The 19729-nt window shown below is 40.4% G+C and overlaps 1 protein-coding gene across 1 annotated transcript in view; it reads left to right on the plus strand.

The window, feature by feature from the left end:
- KCNH5 (potassium voltage-gated channel subfamily H member 5) overlaps window positions 1-19729 on the plus strand; it is a 148429-nt gene that overhangs the window by 83609 nt on the left and 45091 nt on the right. Inside the window, exon 8 of the mRNA XM_058833832.1 lies at window positions 14884-15083. Coding sequence (XP_058689815.1) covers window positions 14884-15083 — 200 coding nt within the window. The remainder of the gene's footprint in view (window positions 1-14883; window positions 15084-19729) is intronic.

A 19729-nucleotide genomic window follows, 5' to 3' on the forward strand; every position in this document is an offset into this window, starting at 1 on the left:
TTCATTAGCTTTTTATCCTAGCCTTGCAAATGAATCCTTATCAACAACAATAAAAGCAGGTTTTGCTCAGCAAGTTTCTTAATAATTTATAAATGAAAATAAATGGATTTTTTTCTTACCATGAAAAGCTTGGCTATTCCCAGTCTGTATAATTTCTGCAGTATTGAGTGCATAGTTTTGAAGAGCAGAACCACAGCTCTGGTGGTGTGTGGAAGTAAAAATAATGAATATAGTTAATATTCTGTTTTGCTAGAAACATTCACAAGGACAAATACCCTATGTCCATGCTGGGCATTTCAGACTGCCTTAGATACAAACTGTGGTCATCTAAACCATTCATAACTGCCCAGAGGGTTGCAATGTCAGCAGTGTGATCACTGTCCAAAGCCAGGCCAGAACGGAGTGTAGAGCATTGTGGATGCTGCTTGGTGTGTAATTAACGTGCTTTGGCTTCACTTCATATTTTCAAATCAATGTCCTGCTTGGAAAGGTCTGGGTCACAGGAGGTTGTGAGATAATTTGGATTAAAGTTTGGAGTGATATAGGGGCCAGGAAGGAGGGGTTGGGGTTGCCAAAATTTAGGGGAATTGGTACCAAGGACCACTTTTCTGAGCAGGATGTCAAATTAATGTGGAGCTCCTCACTGTGCCCCTGCTCTTTGCAGGAACTGCTCTCAGTGTGGCCCCTTTTCTGCAGCTGTAAAGCTCCTCGAGAGCTGCAGAGCCCTGAAAAGCACCTGAGCCATTCATGTCTGCTCTGAAATGCCTCAAATCGAATTGCTGGAATTACAGGAAGGTTGCCTGAAACTTTAGGCTCCATCTTCTTGGTCATCTGTGTGCTGTTTGTTCCTCCATGTCTTTTACTGATGTCAGTGGTGGAGGGGTTTTGCAAAAGCACTCAGCTGTCACCCAGCTTGTCTCCCAGACCATATCCTCACGAGCTGCCTCGTGCTGATGGTGCTGTGCCCGTGCCACCTCCCTGCTGCCTTCCTCTGGGTGTCCTTGGCTCGTCACACGGAGCAGGGATCCTGGCTTGTGCCAGCAGCAGTGTGGCCAGCAGGAGCAGGGCAGTGATAGCCCCCTGTGCTGGCCACTGGCGATGCCACACCTCAAATCCTGTGCCCAGTGTTGGGCCTCTCACGACAGGATGGGCATGGAAGGGGTGGAGTGTGTGCAGAGAAGGGAACAGAGCTGGGGAAGGGTCTGGAACACAGGTTTTATGAGAAACAACTGAGGCAGCTGGGGGTGTTTAGCCTGGAGAAAAAGGAGACTCAAGGGAAGATCTCATCACTCTACAATTCCAGGAGGATGCAGCCAGGTGGGGGTTGGGCTCTGCTCCTGGGTAAAAAGTGATGGGAGAAAAGGAAATAGCATCAAGTTGCTCCAGGAGAGGTTTAGATTGGGTATTAGGCACAATTTCTTCATGGAAGGGATTGTCAAGCACTGGCACAGGCTGCCCAGGACAGTGACGGAATCTCCATCCCTGGTAGGATTTGAAATACTCGTGAACGTGGCACTTGGGGACATGGTTTGGTGGTGGCCTTGGCAGAGTTGGGTGAAGAGTTGGACTTGCTGATCTTAAAGGTCTTCTCCAACCTAAACAATTCTGTGATTGTTTAAAGCTGTGCAGTCTTGGTCAGTATCCACAGAAGGTGGCTTTACAAAAAGCCACTCCCAATTTTAGCCCTATTATTCCAGGGAAATCTGTCTGCCAGGATTAGCTCATTAATTATTTTTTATGGATGTTTGCAGAGGTAGGGAGCTGCTGAAGGCAAGATGTTCTGCATAAATTCTTCAGGAAGATCCAGGAATGGAGAAATATGGAGTAATTTCTTGCAGTGTCATGGCAACAGCCTCTACTCAGAGGAGGCATCCTATCAATTAGGTTAAATAATTACAAGCAACATTGAGTAAAATGAAGAAAAACAGCTTAGAGTCATGTCAGGTGGGAGGCAGCTAAGCTACTAAACAAAATAATAAAAAACAACTGTATCACTTCTGGAAGAATTCAGCAGAGGTTGAAGGGAGATGTGGAGAGGAGGAAGAAATGGAGTTAATGAGATACTGAAAAAAAACTTGTGGTGGAAACTTACTCGAATAAAATTAAAAGTGTTGGGAAAATCCTTACTTTTGTTGAAAATTTATTCTTATTGTAAATTACATATTTTGAGAAAAAATAATTGATATACACAAGGGTTTTTTTTAATATCTGAATTAATATGTCCCTGTTTTCAAGAGAAATGAAAAGTCCTCTCTTGCTCATTCTTTTACTCTGCTTTTCAGATTTTTTTTTCATACTACAATGAAATGATAAAAATCCTTCCCTTGGTTTTCTGCTGGAAAGGTTTTAAAAATGGGAGGAAACCTTATTTTATTTGTTAAAAACTTCACTTGGATGGTCGAAAAGTAGAACATATTAAAAATAAGACATTGGACTTCTACTTTCACTTTAGAAGGTCTTCTACAGTTACAAATTCAGACTAAGACTCAGGTTAAGGTGTTGCTTTTTTATTTTTGCTAAAGTTTATCCTATTTCACAGAATAAGAGCAGTGAAATAACAAAGTGGGGAATTTTTTTAAACCATGAGTGCACATCTCAATTTTATAAAATATTTCATTCTGAATTTCCTTATAAAAAATAGAACAGGGACAATTGACATAAATGATTAAGTGTGGAACTTAATCATAAATGTTTAAGTATGGAACAAAATTGAATAATTTACCTTTCTTTGTAAAATGGATGTATTAATGAGAAATGTGAAGTGACTGTGAAATAGTGATGATGATTATTATTATTCCTAATTCTAACTATGAATAGGCATGAAGAAAATTAAAATTGTGTCCCAAAGGCCTTTTCTCCTGCCTTTGGGAAATTTCTCATCCAGCTTCTCCAAGGAAAATGCACTCATATGTGTTTATTGCCACCCCTAAAACTCACTAACATCAGCAGCTACTTTTTATTGACCTCAGTGAATTATGGACCACAACCTCTGGGAAAAATGACTTCAGATTAATATCATTAAGAACTAAAGCAGGTTAGCTTGCCAGTTTGGTTCAAAGTGTTTTTATGTAGGTTAGTTAAACGTGTTTTAATGTTATGCTTACTAATATGTACTTGCAGGAATAAGCACTTGCATAAAATGAGAAATATGTGAAAGATTGTTTCTCCCAGACCATCAGTAGAGGAGATGAAGAGACTCTGCTCTGTAGTTAATAAATCTGAATGCCTGAAAAGATTAAAGGAAATATTTGCAATTTGATCAAACAACTGTGGGGAATAAGATGAACTCCTTTGGGATTGGGTTTGTGAAACTGAATAAAAAATGTAAAGAAAAGAGCTTTGCAAAGTCAACTGCAATTAATAGTTCAGTATAAAATTAATGTTCCATACTGCAGAGGCTTGGGGAGAAGCAGGCTGGAAGGCCTGAAGAGATGTGCTAACAGATGGGTTGTTGAATATCATTTTCCTGGGGTTTGAAGACTCCATCCTGCAGGGCTTGCAGCAGTTTCTTACTCACTGAAGTAGTTGGTGGTGGGACAATTCAACGTGAGGGATACTTGCTGGTGTTTAGTAGCACGCAAAAAACGTGAATATACTGTCAAACTCGCCATTCCATGTGCAGTGCTTATTCTGTGTGTAATTTGAGATGTCATTGTCCCTAAAAAATGACATTATTGGCACATGTGACCAGCTATGAGTGCCTTGCAACAGCTGAGAAACAACTGAGGATGGCAAAATAAGTGGGGGGAGAGACCCTGCAGTCATTCCCTCAGCTCTTAACATGTGAACAAATATGTCAAAGGCATCAAGGCCACTTAAATGAACCTCTTGCATTCATGGCTGGTCTCACTGGTGAGTGAATAAAGACAGCAAGATGTTCAGTGTTAATGGCACACAGGGGCTGCCAGACTGCAGGGTTGAACATGTCTTTTAGAAATTCATGCTTTCTCCTGCTGCTAAAGAGTTAATGTTTGAGAGATGTCCCATCCTATAACTGTTATAACTCTTGGATCAAATCTTGGTATTTTTGTTCTGTCAAATCTCTCGTTTATTTTCACTGGACTTTCAGAGTTGGCTTAGTCACTCTTGGGTAACATCCAAGAACAGCTTTGCCCTGCTCTGGGAAATAGTCAGTTCTGCTCGTAGTAGAAAGATGATAAAATCTTTCCAGTTAGTGTGACCTAAACTGTGATACTGGCATAAAAAAAAAAGGCATAACCTAAAAAAAAAAATAAAAAAATTAAAACAATTAAATTTTTCACAGACTTTTATTGTTAACTTGTATCTAAATGCAGCTTGGGAGACAAACTTAGCTTAAGAGAGGCATAGGAGAAAGCTCCCTTGTGCTGCAGGTCTGCTGAATCCTGAAATTAGGGTTTCTGGTTTTGATGCAGCATTCCCACCACACAAGTGGTTGTGAAAAGGACTGATGAAATTCAGTGTCAGCGCATACAAATGAATAGGTAGCTATACCCACACAGAAATGTTTTCTAAATTATCAGTTACCACTGAGGAATGGCACCTGACTCCTACTGCTGAGAGCTCCTTGAAAATACCGGTGCAGTATTCAGTACCAGTCAACAAAAGGCAAATAGGATTCCTGGGCAGGCAATTGAAATTAATGTTGTTGCACCACACTGCACTGCTCTGCAGCAAGATGCTGTAAGATTAAAAAGGGTGTCTAAAAGGTGACAGGAATGAGGCATGGGATGACGACTGGAAAAACACAGTGGGCGATGGCTTAAAAAAACAAGAGTGGTGCGAAGGAGGTGGAGAGGAGCAATTACTCACTTTCTAGAAAGGGTGGCTGAGGGTGGTCAGTGTAAAGGCTGGGGCAGCCAGGCTTGCAGAATAGCATGAAAAAATAATGTTTTGCTGAGGAAAAATCCCCGAAATGGATTTGTGGAGCGGTATTAGGTATTCTGGGTGGAGATGGTCGGTGGCTAATACATGATGTGGGTACAATCCCTGAGCTCTCTGGGTTTGTGGAAATCTGAAGGGAAAGGCCCGGGGCAGGGATGCACTCTGCATCCTCTTTCTTGAGCTCTTCTCATAAATGTCTGGAGGAGGCTGCAGTCAGGGGATGGATTTTGGCTGGGTGAGCAATTATTGTGCACATTTATCACTGTGCACATCTCTGTGTTCCCATCCCAGGCACTGTCTGTAGCTTTATAGCAAGAACTCCATGGTTCCACAGAGCAACTTCACTGCAGCATCCAAGAGCAGAATAAGTGCAACTTAGCAAAATTGGGCACTTAAAAATGCCATGAAACAGTCACCAAAAAAGTTGAAGGAAAGTGATAAAATGCACTCAATTATTCTCCTCAGATACTCTCCAGACATCAGTGTAATTTCATTGACTTTGGTGAAATTAGTGTTAATGTAGGAATGGAAATGCAGCAAATCTAATTCCAGCATCTACTTCCTGGAATAGTGAGCAAGAAAACAAAGAGGTAATCAGGTAGAAACAAGTGCTGATCAGAAGGAGCTGGACAGGGAGGAGAAGACTCCAGGAGCTGCTGCCAGGAAATAAAGATACTTTTCCAGTCTCACACAGTCATGGAGAGTTCAGCAATACATGCACTGAGGCCAAAATAAAAAACCAGGCTTTATTTTTTTGGTCTTAGTTTGAGGGTGTATGAAATCTTTTGTTGTTCTTTTGAATATTCTCAAATTCCTTCTGCCTGGACAACATTGATGGCTAGCAATGTTTCCAGGAATGTTTTATATTTTTTGTTATTATGGAGAAGGGGATGGTGCAGAGCTGTGGGAGTGGTGGAGAGAAGTGGAGATAATGTGAATGGTGCAGTATTTGCACAGCTTGGTTCACCTGGAAACAGATCTTTTTATAGCCTTTGGGGTGCTGATGTCCAGTTCTGCATATAAATTCATGAATAAATAAATAAAAATGTAGACATATATTACCATCTGGCTTTGTGATCCTCTGGTGAACAATGCAAAAACATTTTTGGGGTGTTGCTTGCCATTTTGCCCTTCACAAGGGTGGTTTGTGTCACTTTGCAAAGATGAACACAGTGTTAGTAGGACCATAGGTGCTCTCCGAAGTGACATAAAAACCACCCAAATATGCTGGAATTCAAATCAGCATTGTGTAGGGAACAAAACCCTTTCCTAAGCACATTCACCTTCCCCAAGGACCCTTCCCCTGTGGTAAGAAGTGATTTTGTGGCAGCTCTGGGTGACTGCCAAACCACAGACCTGTGAGGAACGTGGTCCCACCAACACCTCAGGCAGGGGGTGGGTGTGCTTTGAGCACACCAAGGGTTAATTGATAATGCTGAGTGCCAAACTGAGAGGCCAGCTTCTTTCCTCCTCCCAGAAGGATGCAGCACAGAGCAGGACACGTGATTTCATGGAGTATAAAAGTGGGGAACGTGCTTGTTTTCACAGTTAGGTTTCACTTGGCTATTGACTGTTTTACAAGACAGCCACAGAGGAAGCTCTGAAGAAGCTGTCAGGCTCGGTGACAGCTCAGCATCTGCCACAGCTAAATCAATATTGCCATGAAGGACAGCTTCCCAAAGTGAATAATCAAAGCAGAGTAAAGCTAATTCACCTTGAAAGTCTGAAAACGTTGGTGTGAAATTTTTTAGACAAAACCAGCATTATTCCAGCAAAAGAGGAGAGGTGCTGAGGTCCAGCCCTGAGCTCTGCCCAAGCGTGGGAGTGGGGGCAGGCTTCACACCAGTCATGTGCACAAATGTACTGATAAAATGGAAATCTGGTGCTAAGAAATGGGGCAAAAAATGAGTTTGGATTGGCCCTTATTGCTAGCAGTGTGCCAGGAACTCATGGCTTGGCTTTGTGGAAAATATTCCATTGCGATAGAAACTGAGGGTATGTGTGAAGATAATGAATGTTCCACTTTTTCTTAGGCTGTTAAAACTAATTTTTTACATCAAAATTTGATTTTCTTCTTCGGGTTTCTAATATTTAGAATCTAAAAACTGGTGGAAAAAATGTTTTGCTGTGAATTATTTTAGTTTTATAAAACCTGGAGGTGAATTGTTTCAACTTTTTGTCAAACTGTTTTTTTTCCCCACTGGTTTTAGTGCAAACATGTCAGGGAAGAGAAATTTAATCAGAGCTAATCTGTCAGCATCAGATGGAAAATTTTGAATACAAAAATTTGCTAAATTCTGTCTAGAAATGCTGAATTTGCTGGATGGAGAATTAGAGGGAAAGTGCTTCTGTAGATGACTTAGATGAGTAAGAAATTTTATTGTTGAATTCAGTGAAGCAGTTTTGTGGTCATTTTATGAAGAAGAATTACTCTGAAAATAATAGGGTGGAAACATAATCTCCAAATTTGAGGCTTTTAATACTAAGGGTTAAGTACTTTACTTTGTTCCTAAAAATACCCTATAATTACTCACAAAAATCCATCTTCACACAGAGTTCAGGCTGAGTTCCACTGGATAGAAGCAGTATTGCTTCACCTGTTCTCTGTCTCATTAATATTTTCAGACAGATATTGTATAAATACTCACTGTTATGGTAACAGGTGTATTTACCACATCTCTCAGGGCTGTACATGGCCTGTATTTTATAGCTGGAATAATTCCTTTAATTGCCTCAAATCCATTCTGGTTATTTGTGCTGCAATAAAACCGAATATTTAATTAAATGAATAAGCAAAATTGGATTTGAAAGAACTGGAAAGAAAGAGCAGATTGGAAGACTCAAAGGAAAATTTGCAGCTGCAGAAATTCTAAGCCCATTGCTATTGTAGGTTCACCTTTACACTGTGTATCTGTATGTACACACACACACACATATATATATATATATATTTATATATGTGTATGTATATTTGAGTATCTAAACCACACCAGCACATCAATTTATACAGCACAAACTTCTGCACTGCCATGCACATAAAAAAAAAGGACCTAGGAGCAGAGAGCATCTTTTCATACAGTGCAGTACTTTGAAGGTGTGTTTACAAATTTTCCATTATATTTTAACAAGACAGGCAATTTAGGTGGTGTTCCTCAGTGTGTGAGTGATGTTCTGGCATCCTGCCTCCAGCAACATTGCTATCCTGAGTTCATCTTAATGTGACAAGAACTGGGTGTCCCACTAAAAAAAAAAAAGTTCCTTTAAAAGTATTAAAGGGGGGAAAAATAAAAAAAATATCAACAAGAGAAAAAAGCCTCGAGGCTCAAATCCATCACGGAGCTGTAAAGTTGTTTCACACAGGGATACTGACAGCTGCCAACTTTGCTCAGGGAACTTCTCGTTTTTGAGATGATCCCTTTGGTTCCTGTGCTGCAGTGCAGCAGTGCTGGAGACTCTTTGTGTCCTGTCCTTGTTATTGTGACGGTTTTGACACAGTGAGGAAGGCACAGGATGGTTTTGATCCTTGGCTCTTAGTTCTGGACAGTAGCAAGAGTAAGGACAACACTCTGGGAATGCTTTTTTTGATAGAGAAAGGAAAGAGAAAGATTTACGTGATAGGTGGATGATTGTCTGACAGACACAATTCAGCTTTTTCCAAATCAGTGGAGAGATTTGCATGGAAATGAGGCAATGCTGGAGATAATATTCAAAATGGAGAAAATGATAAGTAAGGATGGAGCAAAGTGTGCTAGAGGCATGGAAGTTGCTGGAATTCATGATGAACATAATTCTCATGAACTTTGGTTAACTTCTGCTTCTCTACTTTCCTTCTGCACCCACTGTAATTCCTTTAGGGAAGTGATTGTGTTTTAATTAATATTACCTTTACTCAGGACTTTGTGCAGGGTGTGAAATGCTAGATGTGCCATTTGGCAAGGAGGTGAGGGGTTTCTGAAGAAACAGGAATGATGAGGCATTATTGTAAGAAATGATTTCACTCATTTCACTGGTTAATTCTTATCTGTGTTTGTGTCATACTGTTCTGATAAATGGAAAGTTAAATATTCCTGCCCCAACTGTCACCATCAAAAGCTGTGACGCATTAAACCCAACTTCCACTGCATATGAAATGTGTAAAAAAGCCCTAATCAGCCTCTTACTTCAGAGCTCTTCGAGAGAAAGATTCTAGAATTAAGACCTTTTCACTGCAAAATAAGGATTTTTCCATCAAAGTGATGCTTTTACCATTCAGTTAGCACAGGGTACTGCTGTTTGCCCTGCTGCCTGTTGAGGTGTAATTGCCACCATTTTTCAGGCTGTGCCTTCCTGTGTGTGGCTTAACACCCTTGACTAATGTGATGAGGAGGAAGCAGACCCTGGCAGTCCCAAGACCTGTAAAGCTTTCCAAAGGAAAGAAATGCAGGAAATTCAATCCAGATAGCAACAGGAACCCCCTGAGCCTGTGCAGGGCTCCCTTTCTGATGGCTGGCACTGTTTCTCAGGTGAAGATACAAAAGTAATCTGATAACCTGAGGTGGCTGTGGAAGGGAATGTTGAGCAGGGAATGTGCATGCAAACTGTTTTAGAGCTGCTCAGCATCAGACCTGGGAGCCCGTGGCTCTTCATCCTCAGGGGGTTGAAATGAGGAATTTTGTTGTCTGTGCTGCTGAATAACCTTAGCCAGCTCCAGCTCTTGTCCATCTCTGCCACAGGACTGGAAGCCAAACCCACTGACAGCTGTGGACACTGGTAGCTTTAATTTAAGACTGTGTTTTGCAATACCATTTCAGCCAGTCTTGGCTTGCAGCTCTGAGCAAAAGTGCAGGTAGTCAGGTCATGGCATCTGCACGGTGGTGAGGCATTGGAGCTTCAAAGTAAGTATTTTCCATTAGCTGAGTGGGCTCATGGAAAAAAAACACCTAAAACTCCTGGGTTCACCATTTAAAAATTAGTGACCGACCATACAAGTGCAGCTGAAAGCCTTCATTTTAATAAGGATTTATGCATAAGGAATGCCAAAAGCCCAACTGCCTCCAAAGCAGCTGTCCCTCTCTTCTGTGCAGTGTCCCCTGCAAGACAAAGAGCAGCGAGTGTGAGTTCCTACAGCTTATTCGATGTTTATTCGATGATAATCATCCAATTTACATAACCATTTAGTTCTTGTCAAGCAAAATATCAATGTTAGCAGGGACTTGACAGGCCTGTCTTTATTATCACTAGCCTCTTAATTTAGGATTTTAGGAAGCTGCTGGGCCAGGAAAGCAGGGGTGGATGTCAGGGAGGAGCTGTGCACCTCCTGTGACCGCAGAGTGGGATGCAGGAATGCCACCACCACCCTGCAGGGACAGTGCAGGACACACCTGGCAGTGCAAGGCCAGGCTGGAGGTGCAACCTGACTGGAACCTGGAATCATGGTGGGCTTTTGACCAGATACAACTGTGTACAACTCCCCCCTGATTTCAGCAGTCAGGTGGTTTTGGTGAGGAGTTCAGAGCTGAATTTCATTGCTGAATCCAGACCTTTGCCCATTGGCTTCTCCTCTGCAAACTGGGTGTGACAATGCACTGTTGGGGCTTATAGGAGGATAAATACATTGGATGATGTGTCATGGGATAATAGAGTGATCTGGCTGCAGGACTAATTGAAGGAAAATTGGGGTTTTTTTAATGCTTTGGATGATTTTGGAAGAGGAATGTAAAAGTTACTGTGTTCTGGTGTTGGCATCTCCCTGTAAATGGGGAAAAACAGTGGTGGAGCACTGATGTAAAACATTGCTGGGATGGGAGGAGAGTATTTTACCAGCAAAATACTTAGTGGGGCCAAGGTTTCAGAATTAAGGGTGGCCTTTTGAAGAGCTGTAAAACCACAGGGCTGTGTTGGTGCTTTCACTGGCACAGCTGGCAGACAGGAGTGTGCCTGAGGGGGAGAGGTGGGAGGCTGGGGCTGGCATCGAAGAAGTGCTATAAAACAGTGATGGGGGAGGGGGCTTAGGAGGAATATTTTCTCCCAAGTAGTAACTTGGTTGAAATGTGTTGGTGGATTTGAGAAAAGCTATTTTTTGTTAAGAAAGTGGCAGCTTTTTGCTGCTGCAGCATCTCAGCGAGGCTGTTTGATGCAGGAGATGGCCACTGCCTGGTGTTGCACCAAACAGTGCCTGCAAACGTTTTGCAGTCTGAGCAGATGCATTAAGGTGAGGTGGAAAGAAATAACAGAAAACTGCTCAGCTTCTAAAATCGTAAATCAGATATTTGGGTTTCTCTCTGTTTATATTTAGTAAATTGTAGTGGTTTGACTCTGTCTGGGTGCCAGACACCCACCTTGGTGTCTGCAGAGCTGTTCCTGTCACATATTCCCACCCTTCTCTTCTCTGGCTGCAGTTACATCTGAACAATGCCTTTTTTTTCCTTACTATTCTTAAATATGATATCACAGAGGTGTTACCATCATTCCTAATTGGCCCAGCTTTGGCCAGTGGCACATCTGTCCTGGAGCTTCCTGGTGTTGGCTCTGCTGGATGTGGAGGAAGCTTCCAGCAGCTTCTGACAGAAGCCACCCCTGTGTACACACATTACCAAAATTAGGCCATGCAAACCCAATACAGAAATGTATATTGGAGGTTTTATCAAATCTCTCCTGAATGATAGGACTTTATTAATATTTATCTAAAAATCCATTTTAAGAAATTAGTTGAAGAAGAAGTTGCAGCTAGCCTCAACATGCAGAAATGAAAATTTGTATTTTTCCAGGATCACAGCCTCATAGAATTGTTTAAGTTGGAAAATACCTCTATGGTCATTGAGTCCAACTATTAACCCAGCACTGCCCTGCCCACCACTAAACCCCATCCACAGGTGCCACATCTGCACCTCTTTTAAATCCCTTCAGGGATGGTGACTCCACCCCTGCCCTGGGCAGCCTGTTCCACTGCTGGACACTCCTTCAGTGAAGAAACTTTTCCTAATTTCCAATCTAACCCTCCCTTGGCACAACTTGGGGCCATTTCCACTTGTCCTGTCGCTTGATATTTGGGAGAAGAGGCTGGTACTCCCTTACTAATCTTTCCAATTGCAGTTTGGAGGAACATTGTATATGCTTGGATTAATAATACTCCAGTGTAGAGCAGGACATAAGGAAAATCAGATCTCTCAATTAAGCCTTCAGTTCCTTAAGGCAGATGTTCCTATCTGGATGTATTTAGCATACAGTCAGGATAATAGGAGATCTGAAATGCTTTGGGATTATTTAGGTAACTCTGAGTCATTTTTTTTCAGAAAGTTTCTTTTTTTTAATAGACTAAAACATTTATGTAACAACACTGCTAAATCATTCAGAAATGTTTTATAAAAGTAAAAATATAGTAACAGATTTTATATGTAAAAATATATGGTACTTGGGTTCTTGTAATTTTGGGAAGATTTTCCACAATGAAGAGTAAAAATAGAAACTACAATTACAGTTGGACCACCTCACCTTTAGGACTGAAAAAAAATATTTCTGCATCATTACATCAAATTTATCTCTATAAAATTTAGTGAAGACTGTTCCAGATTTGCACACATAGAACAATTGAGTTAATGAGTGTTGCATGACTTGTAGGAACATAACAGGAAATGTTTGGAGAAATTCAAATCATTAAAGAGAAGGTGAATAAATGCAGTTTGACCTAAGCAGTCCATTCATGAAATTGAGTCCTTTCACCTTCAGCCTCATCTTTCCTGTTTATTGTAAACTGAGAGACTAAATTAAAACTATTAAAGGGTATAAATAACTTCAGAGATTTCTTTAGACATTGTTTAAATACTTTTACTGTAAGGAGAGGCAGAGCATTTCATTTTCTTTCAGAACCTTTTGCAAATGTTTTTTACTGCCAATTCCACCTGCCAAAAATAATTAAAATACAGCAAAAGTGAAATGCCCTTGGTAGTGCTCATCTGCCTTTGTTTTTCTTATAAGTGAGGGGTAAGACTCACACTTGTCACTTCAGTATTTGCTCATTAAATAGAGATTCTTTGGGAAATCTTCACTTGCTAATTATGGACAATATGGGTTATTGATGGAGAGCCTTAACCCTTTGAAGGTGACAGCAGCATTAGATGCTTGTCAGCATCTCCAAACTTCTGTTGCATATCAAGACCTGCAAAACAATAAAGATTAGCTTTTTATAAATGACCCACCCTTCTAGTTATCATGTAGGGAACAGGGATGGGGAGAGGATTTACAGAGAGGGGGAAATTATGAAAAATCTTCTCTTCCCCAAAACCTGCAAACCACCCTCAGCAGCTTCTGCTGTGGGCATGGGGGAGCACCACGAGTGAGGAGAGCCTTTGAGGATCAGCTCCAAATCTGTGGAGATCTGAAAGTAGCTTCCCTTTATCTCTTTGCTAAAGATCCCCCATGCAGTAACCTGTGAGATGAGTGGAGTTTTTGAATGAACTTGACCATTTTTACGGTTTCCAGTTCTAAAGGAAGGCTTTGGTTTCCAAGAGGGAGATAATGCTGAGTTTGTCTGTACAGACTCCACAGCCTGGTGGATTCTGGTTTAGTGAGGTATTGCTGGATGGTATCTACAGGGATTTTGTGTGCTTGATCCAATGATTTATTCTACCCTTAATTTTTTGAACCAACCTTTTTTTTAAGTACAACTTTTCCAGGACCCTATATTATGAGACACAGAACTAGAATTTCTTCTCTGGCCATATATTTTTCTACAAATTCTCTCTGCCAAGAGGAGGTAATAGGTGCCAGTTGCTTCAGACAGGCTGTTTTCACCATGGCATTCTTAGCTGTTTCCAAGCTGGCAGCTCTCAGACTTGAATCTCCTTGTTCAAGTCTTACAGGGCACATTTTCAGTCAGCCTGTGTCCTCTGGGTAGGTCTGCATGGCCAGTTGGGTTGTAGGCACTGGATTTGCAGATGCAGTCTAACTGTAGTTACAGGTTGTAGAAGACAGCATTTTGGGGATAATTAGGGCTTCTCTATACATTTATAATGATTTGCAGTAGCATCTAACATCAGAAATATTTGTGCCCTCACATACCTGATGAGATGAGTGCACGATAAATCAGCAGCTATTCAGAAGGATGAGGAATGTTGCACTTAAGAGAAGTGATATTTCATCAGGTTTGTCCTGCTTCAGAAGTCCAAAAGAGCAGAGAGAGCTAAAGAAATAAAAAAGTCACATGGCATTCATCCATCTAAACTTTTTTGTAATCCATATAGTTGTACTCTTAAGTGTTGATATATGTCTGAATGGATAGAGAGGTATAGAAAATCTTCTTATATCTTGCAGATATGATGCAGCAATCAGAAAAGCAAGGAAAAAACCTGCCCTTGCAACATCACACAGTCTGTTATTCTGCTGTGTTTTCTTGAACAGAAATCTTGTGTTCATTTGTGCTACACATTGTGTGACCTTGTTTGGTATGATCCAGTGTTTGTGATGAACTCTGACATCGGATTTCTACCTGGACATATAAAAAACACTCTGTGAAATGGAAGTACAATTCTTCTATTAGATAGGTTTTAGGAGAGCACTGTGTTTCTTTAAAAATGCCACCTCTCATAGGGGTGATGTACAGCAGTAAATTGGTGGGAAACAAAGTGATGTTTCTGGAATGAGGTAGAAATGGGTTGTGTAGAGGGAAGACATTATGCACCGAGCGATGGAAGGCATTTTTTTCCTTTCACAGTGGCTTATTTCTTACCATTTTTAGGCTGCAGTTTTTGGGGTTTTTTTTTAAAGCAATATGGAAATGCATAGCTGAATTCTGCTATAAAGTACCTCTGAGCAAAGATTATTAAAAATGACAGGCATATTTCTGTGTATTTGATAATGTCAAAAACAGAAGTAGTGCAGCACACTGGTGTTATGAGAGACCAGAATATTTCTCTTTTCTGAAAAGTCTGTAGTGTCTAATGTAAGAATGTAAACCATAAAATCCTCTGACATTATCCTTAAATTATGATTAACATTTACTAGAGCATACATATTTATTTTCATTTTTAATTTTTTGTTTTCCAGCTCTTCTTTATGCAACTATTTTTGGAAATGTCACCACCATTTTCCAGCAAATGTATGCCAACACCAACCGGTACCACGAGATGCTGAACAACGTGAGGGATTTCCTGAAATTATATCAAGTCCCAAAAGGCCTTAGTGAAAGAGTCATGGATTACATTGTCTCAACCTGGTCCATGTCTAAAGGAATTGACACTGAAAAGGTACCTGACATTTTAGATAGCAAGAGTTGGTGTCCATTCTGTGCTTTCTTAGAAAGTGGACTGTAGAGCAGCTTACAATTTGCTAATAAATTCTTAACTGCTTGCTATGCCTTTATTATGTCTGTGCTTGGAAAAAAACCTGGTTGTTTTAAAAATGTGCTGTTTTGCTGCTTTGAATGTATGCCTTTATTTTTCATTGTGGTGAATGTTTTCTGCTTTCCAGTCTTAATTTGTCTAAATAATGAATAATTTTAATGTACTTAACTATTGAAATCAATGGGAAATTGGTCTTCAAATTAGCCCAATAACATAATTTGGTGTCTAAACTACAGCTGTATTATCCTGAGAACTATTGGCATCTGTGCACTGCAATTAAATGAGTTTGATTGGCTTGGACCTTTTGCTGATGCCCAGGACGTCAGCATATCCATCAGCATAATTAGGATAAGATTTAATGGCAGTAGAGATTGATCTCCCTGAGCTCAAATCTCTGGACTGGCACTTCAGGCCTTTGGTAGGGAGGTGCAGAAAATGCGATGCTGTTGGCATCTGTGCCAGGGTGGAAGTCCTACAGGACTTTAGCCCTCAGAAGGAACTGATCATTTAGGTTTCCTCAAAAGCTGATTTAAGGTCATCTTTGGAGAGTGATTCAGGTTCAGGAGTGACCTGATGCCTTGTCCTCAAGAACTCTCTGCATTGTATGTGCAGTGAGTCTGTCCAGCCTTGGATATTTCAGAGCTGAAGTCAGAGGAGGGAAAGAGTTCCACCTGCAATGCCTTGAGCATAAAGCAAGATAAAACAGTTTTAGGGACAGATTTTTGTTCAGTGAACATCAGTGATGCTCCTGTGGCTCCTGTGGGCCTGGTACACATCAGCTTAAATTAGGCATTAAAGCTCCAGAATCCATGATTTCCCTCCATAGAACTTCAAGACCAAGAGTCCAGAGGAGTTATGGAAGAATCATGACAGATGACAGATGACTCCTGAAATGTGCTTGCAGAGCTTTAAAATTCTTTCCTCATTTGAATCTCTGGTGAAATATGGGAGGGTGATGCAGATTGTTCAGGTGTACCAGGATGAAGTCTCTCCACTGAAAAATTTAGTCTTACATCATGCTGATGCAACACCAGCTCTCTTATTTATCATCTTCTGTGAAATTCAGCTTACCACCATAAATGCAACTGCTTTAAATAGCAAAAATCTTTATTTCTTTAATTCTTGTGCTTCAGTATGCCACATTGTTTAATATGTATTCTTATGCACTAATACCCTAACTTCCTAATCAGGATTCACATGTTAGAAGTGAGCTTTTCTATTCTAAACTACTGTAAATGAATTCAGTCCTATTGTATAAACTTCAAACTACATGAAAATTCAACTGCCATTTGCATTTATCTCCTTGCAGTTAAGCCAGAATCCTGTGTTACTCCACTGCAGTTTCATTAGATTTTAATGATGCTTTGCAGTTAATTAGGAGAACCTATGCTTTAATTACTGAAATTTCCTACCATAGTTTCCGCATGTCCCCTTTTATAGATTATAAAAACACAGTTAGAGCCATAATCTCTGACTCATGGCAAGCATTGTTCTCTGGTCTGTAAGATGGAGTGGCTGCTTAGCTAGATAATTAATTTACCTGTAAAATCTGTGACTTAGGTTTTTAACAATTTTCCCTTGGTGAAGACTTGCCTTAACATAGCCCTGGATCCAAACCAAATTTAAAACAGTGTAAGGATTTCAGGAACCTCTGCATCTGGACATAGTAGTTGTAGCTATTTGAGCTACCCAGAAAAACCCATGGTACAGAAAAACAGAGACAAGAGAAACGTAAGAACTTGAGCACTGGGTTGGATATTTTGGTATTCTGTGTCCCTTACAGCCTGCAAGTCTGTAAAAGCAACAGCTCCAGTGGCCTGTAGTGCCTGCACAGAACATCCCAGTGTCTGTACAAGGGCAAGGATAAGGCAGTTTGCTTTCTGCTGCAAAAACCTTGGCTTTAGCAAAAGCTTGGAAAGCTGTGTTGCAGCCCGTCTTACATTTGTCTCCACTCAGGAAGGTGTTACTTGTTTGTGTTATCACCCAAACAAATGAGAAATGGTTGTAAATTCCAGCTGAAATGTCATAGGAACAGCAGTGCAGTCCTAGAGACTGGTCATTTAGGGTGAGTGGTTTCTCTTGCCTCAGGTCCTTCACTAACCCTTCAAGCCTTGCTGTAGGACCCTCTGCACATAAATTGCATCCATCTGCACCAAACCTAGAGCAGCAAGAGGATGGGAGCAGAGGGACCCCCAAGGTACCCAGTGTCATGTCAGATTTATTTCTGTGGGTTCAGGGGGGCTAATGGGATACACTGCACCTGCAGCTGAGCTGCTGAGTCCAGACAGTGCTCCAGCTTGGAAGAGGGGATTATTGTTCCAGGTCTTGGATTGCTTCTCTGCACTGCTTTGTCTGACAGCCTGGACCTGACCTTTCTGCCAGTTTCATTTTCAAAGCTCCAGTAATAACATTCTGAGCAGTCTGTTATATCTGTATGTAGCTGAGGATATATTTTCATCATATGATTTCCCATTTCCCTTAATTTTTATGAACTTTTCATTAAGCTTCTTATTATCCTTCAAAACACACATGTGCTCACGACACAGGATAATTATTGAGGAATTTCAGCTTTTCACTTTCCATCAGACAGATCAGACAGTTTTCATCATCCAAGGATATTTTTCAACCTAATATACTCTATTACATCCTAAATTGTTCCAAATATATCTCCTTTGTTACACTGGAGTGTGTTTTGCAACATCATTTGCCCCAAATTTGTAATACATTTCATTCAGCCACTCAGCATGGCTTTGTTTTGAAACCCAAATTTAAACAAGAAGGAAAAATGAGTTTTTTTATATGAGTATTGCAGTAGATTTCTATGGTGTTGAACGATCCTAGCATTGATGGAGCAAGAGTTAACATGTGTTTCTTTGATAACTAAAGATTTAAAGTTAATATACTTGAAATCAAAATATAAGTTTAAAACTTGATTGGAATTATGACCACTTCACATGTGTTGATTTGTTGCCTCAAATATTTATCCCTGAATGACACATTCGGTGTGTAGTTCCAAAGAAGATCTTGGCCAAGACTGATGAGTCCTTACATGAGAACTGAAAAAGTAGAAGTTAGAGTGGAAGAGGCTGAGTGAAGATCCAGTCTTTGCTGCCTGTGTAGCAAGATGTCCTGAACAGAATTTAAAACCTGTGTGTTTTCCTTGTATGTGGAAGAGGACTTGGTCTCCCCCACTGAAAAGTGACGGTGCTTTAGGATCAGAATTTTGGCTTCCCTGATCTCCTTGGGAATAACTCATCTTCAAATCCTGCCTTCAGACCACATTGCTTCAGCCTGTCTCTGAGTGCTCACAAACAAGGAATTAACAATGACACTAAAAGCATTAGCATATTTATTATTATTACCTAAGGGGAAGCAAGTGGCCTCTGATCCATAATCTTAAATCACTTAAACATGAGAGCCCTGCTCTGACAGCTGGGATGAGATATGTAATACATGGACACTTATATCCTGGTGTAACAGTGGCTCAAACAAAATGGAATTTTTTGGTTTTTTAAATTTATTTTTTATGTTTTCTTATGCAGATTTTGGGGTTACTCATCTAATAACGAACAGGGTTAAAAACATGACAAAACTGAAAAGCCTTTATGCATTAAATGCATTCATGCATTTTTTGTAAGAGGTAAAAAAAGAGGCAGTACTGTCTGTGTATATGACCATTTTAAAGTAGATTATAAAAAATCTTTGCATTAATAATTTGATATATGAAACACACTGAATTCAAGTATCTTAGTTTGTATTAAAATATCCAGGCAGCAAACTAGAAATTTAAAGATATTAGCTGTTCTGTAAGAAATAGGTCATTATCCAGGAAAGCAGAACAACCATTAACTAACATGCAAATGTCTCAAGGTCTTATCTAATGATAACACTCTGAAATGTCTGTAAAACCCAAAGATTTTTTTCATCTTGACCTGTGTGCTGTTGTATGGCTTACAATTTGCTCAGAAAGCAATTAAATAAATGTCTGTCATGTTTAACAGTAGTTTCCTTCAGAAAAGCCATAGATTGAATGAAAAAAAGTCATTTTACTTCGTTTCAATCTGAACATCAATGGCAATTGGGATAATGAAAGCCAATTCCATGTTGCACTGACTGAAATAGAAATCACAGGAACATAGCACAGTATTAGAATTATTCACTGCTGGCCCACTAAGCTTTCATAAAGGAGATGGCTTTATGGTAAGCAGACACAGGTTGTAACTTCATTAAACATTAATCTACACGAGGACAGTGCAGCTCATTCATGTTTGCTGTTAATAAGAGCTTCAAGAGCTGTAGAAATAATTAGTGATCCCCTGAGACAACAAAGAGGAATCAGGCTGCCATTCCTGCCATGTCCCATCACATTGAGGTGTCCATAAGTGCTGGCTGGATTTCCTTTTGGATGACCAGGAGTAGAAGGCTGCCAAGCTTCGTGGCCAAAGAGAACTTCCACAACATTGTCTGTGACAGCTTCACACAGTTCCCTGCTGGAAGGGGCAGGTAAAAATCCTTTGGACAAGTATTTTTGTTTCACTGTAGAGCCTTGG

Source organism: Poecile atricapillus, chromosome 1 (assembly GCF_030490865.1).
Source record: "Poecile atricapillus isolate bPoeAtr1 chromosome 1, bPoeAtr1.hap1, whole genome shotgun sequence".
Classification (NCBI taxonomy): Eukaryota; Metazoa; Chordata; class Aves; order Passeriformes; family Paridae; genus Poecile; species Poecile atricapillus.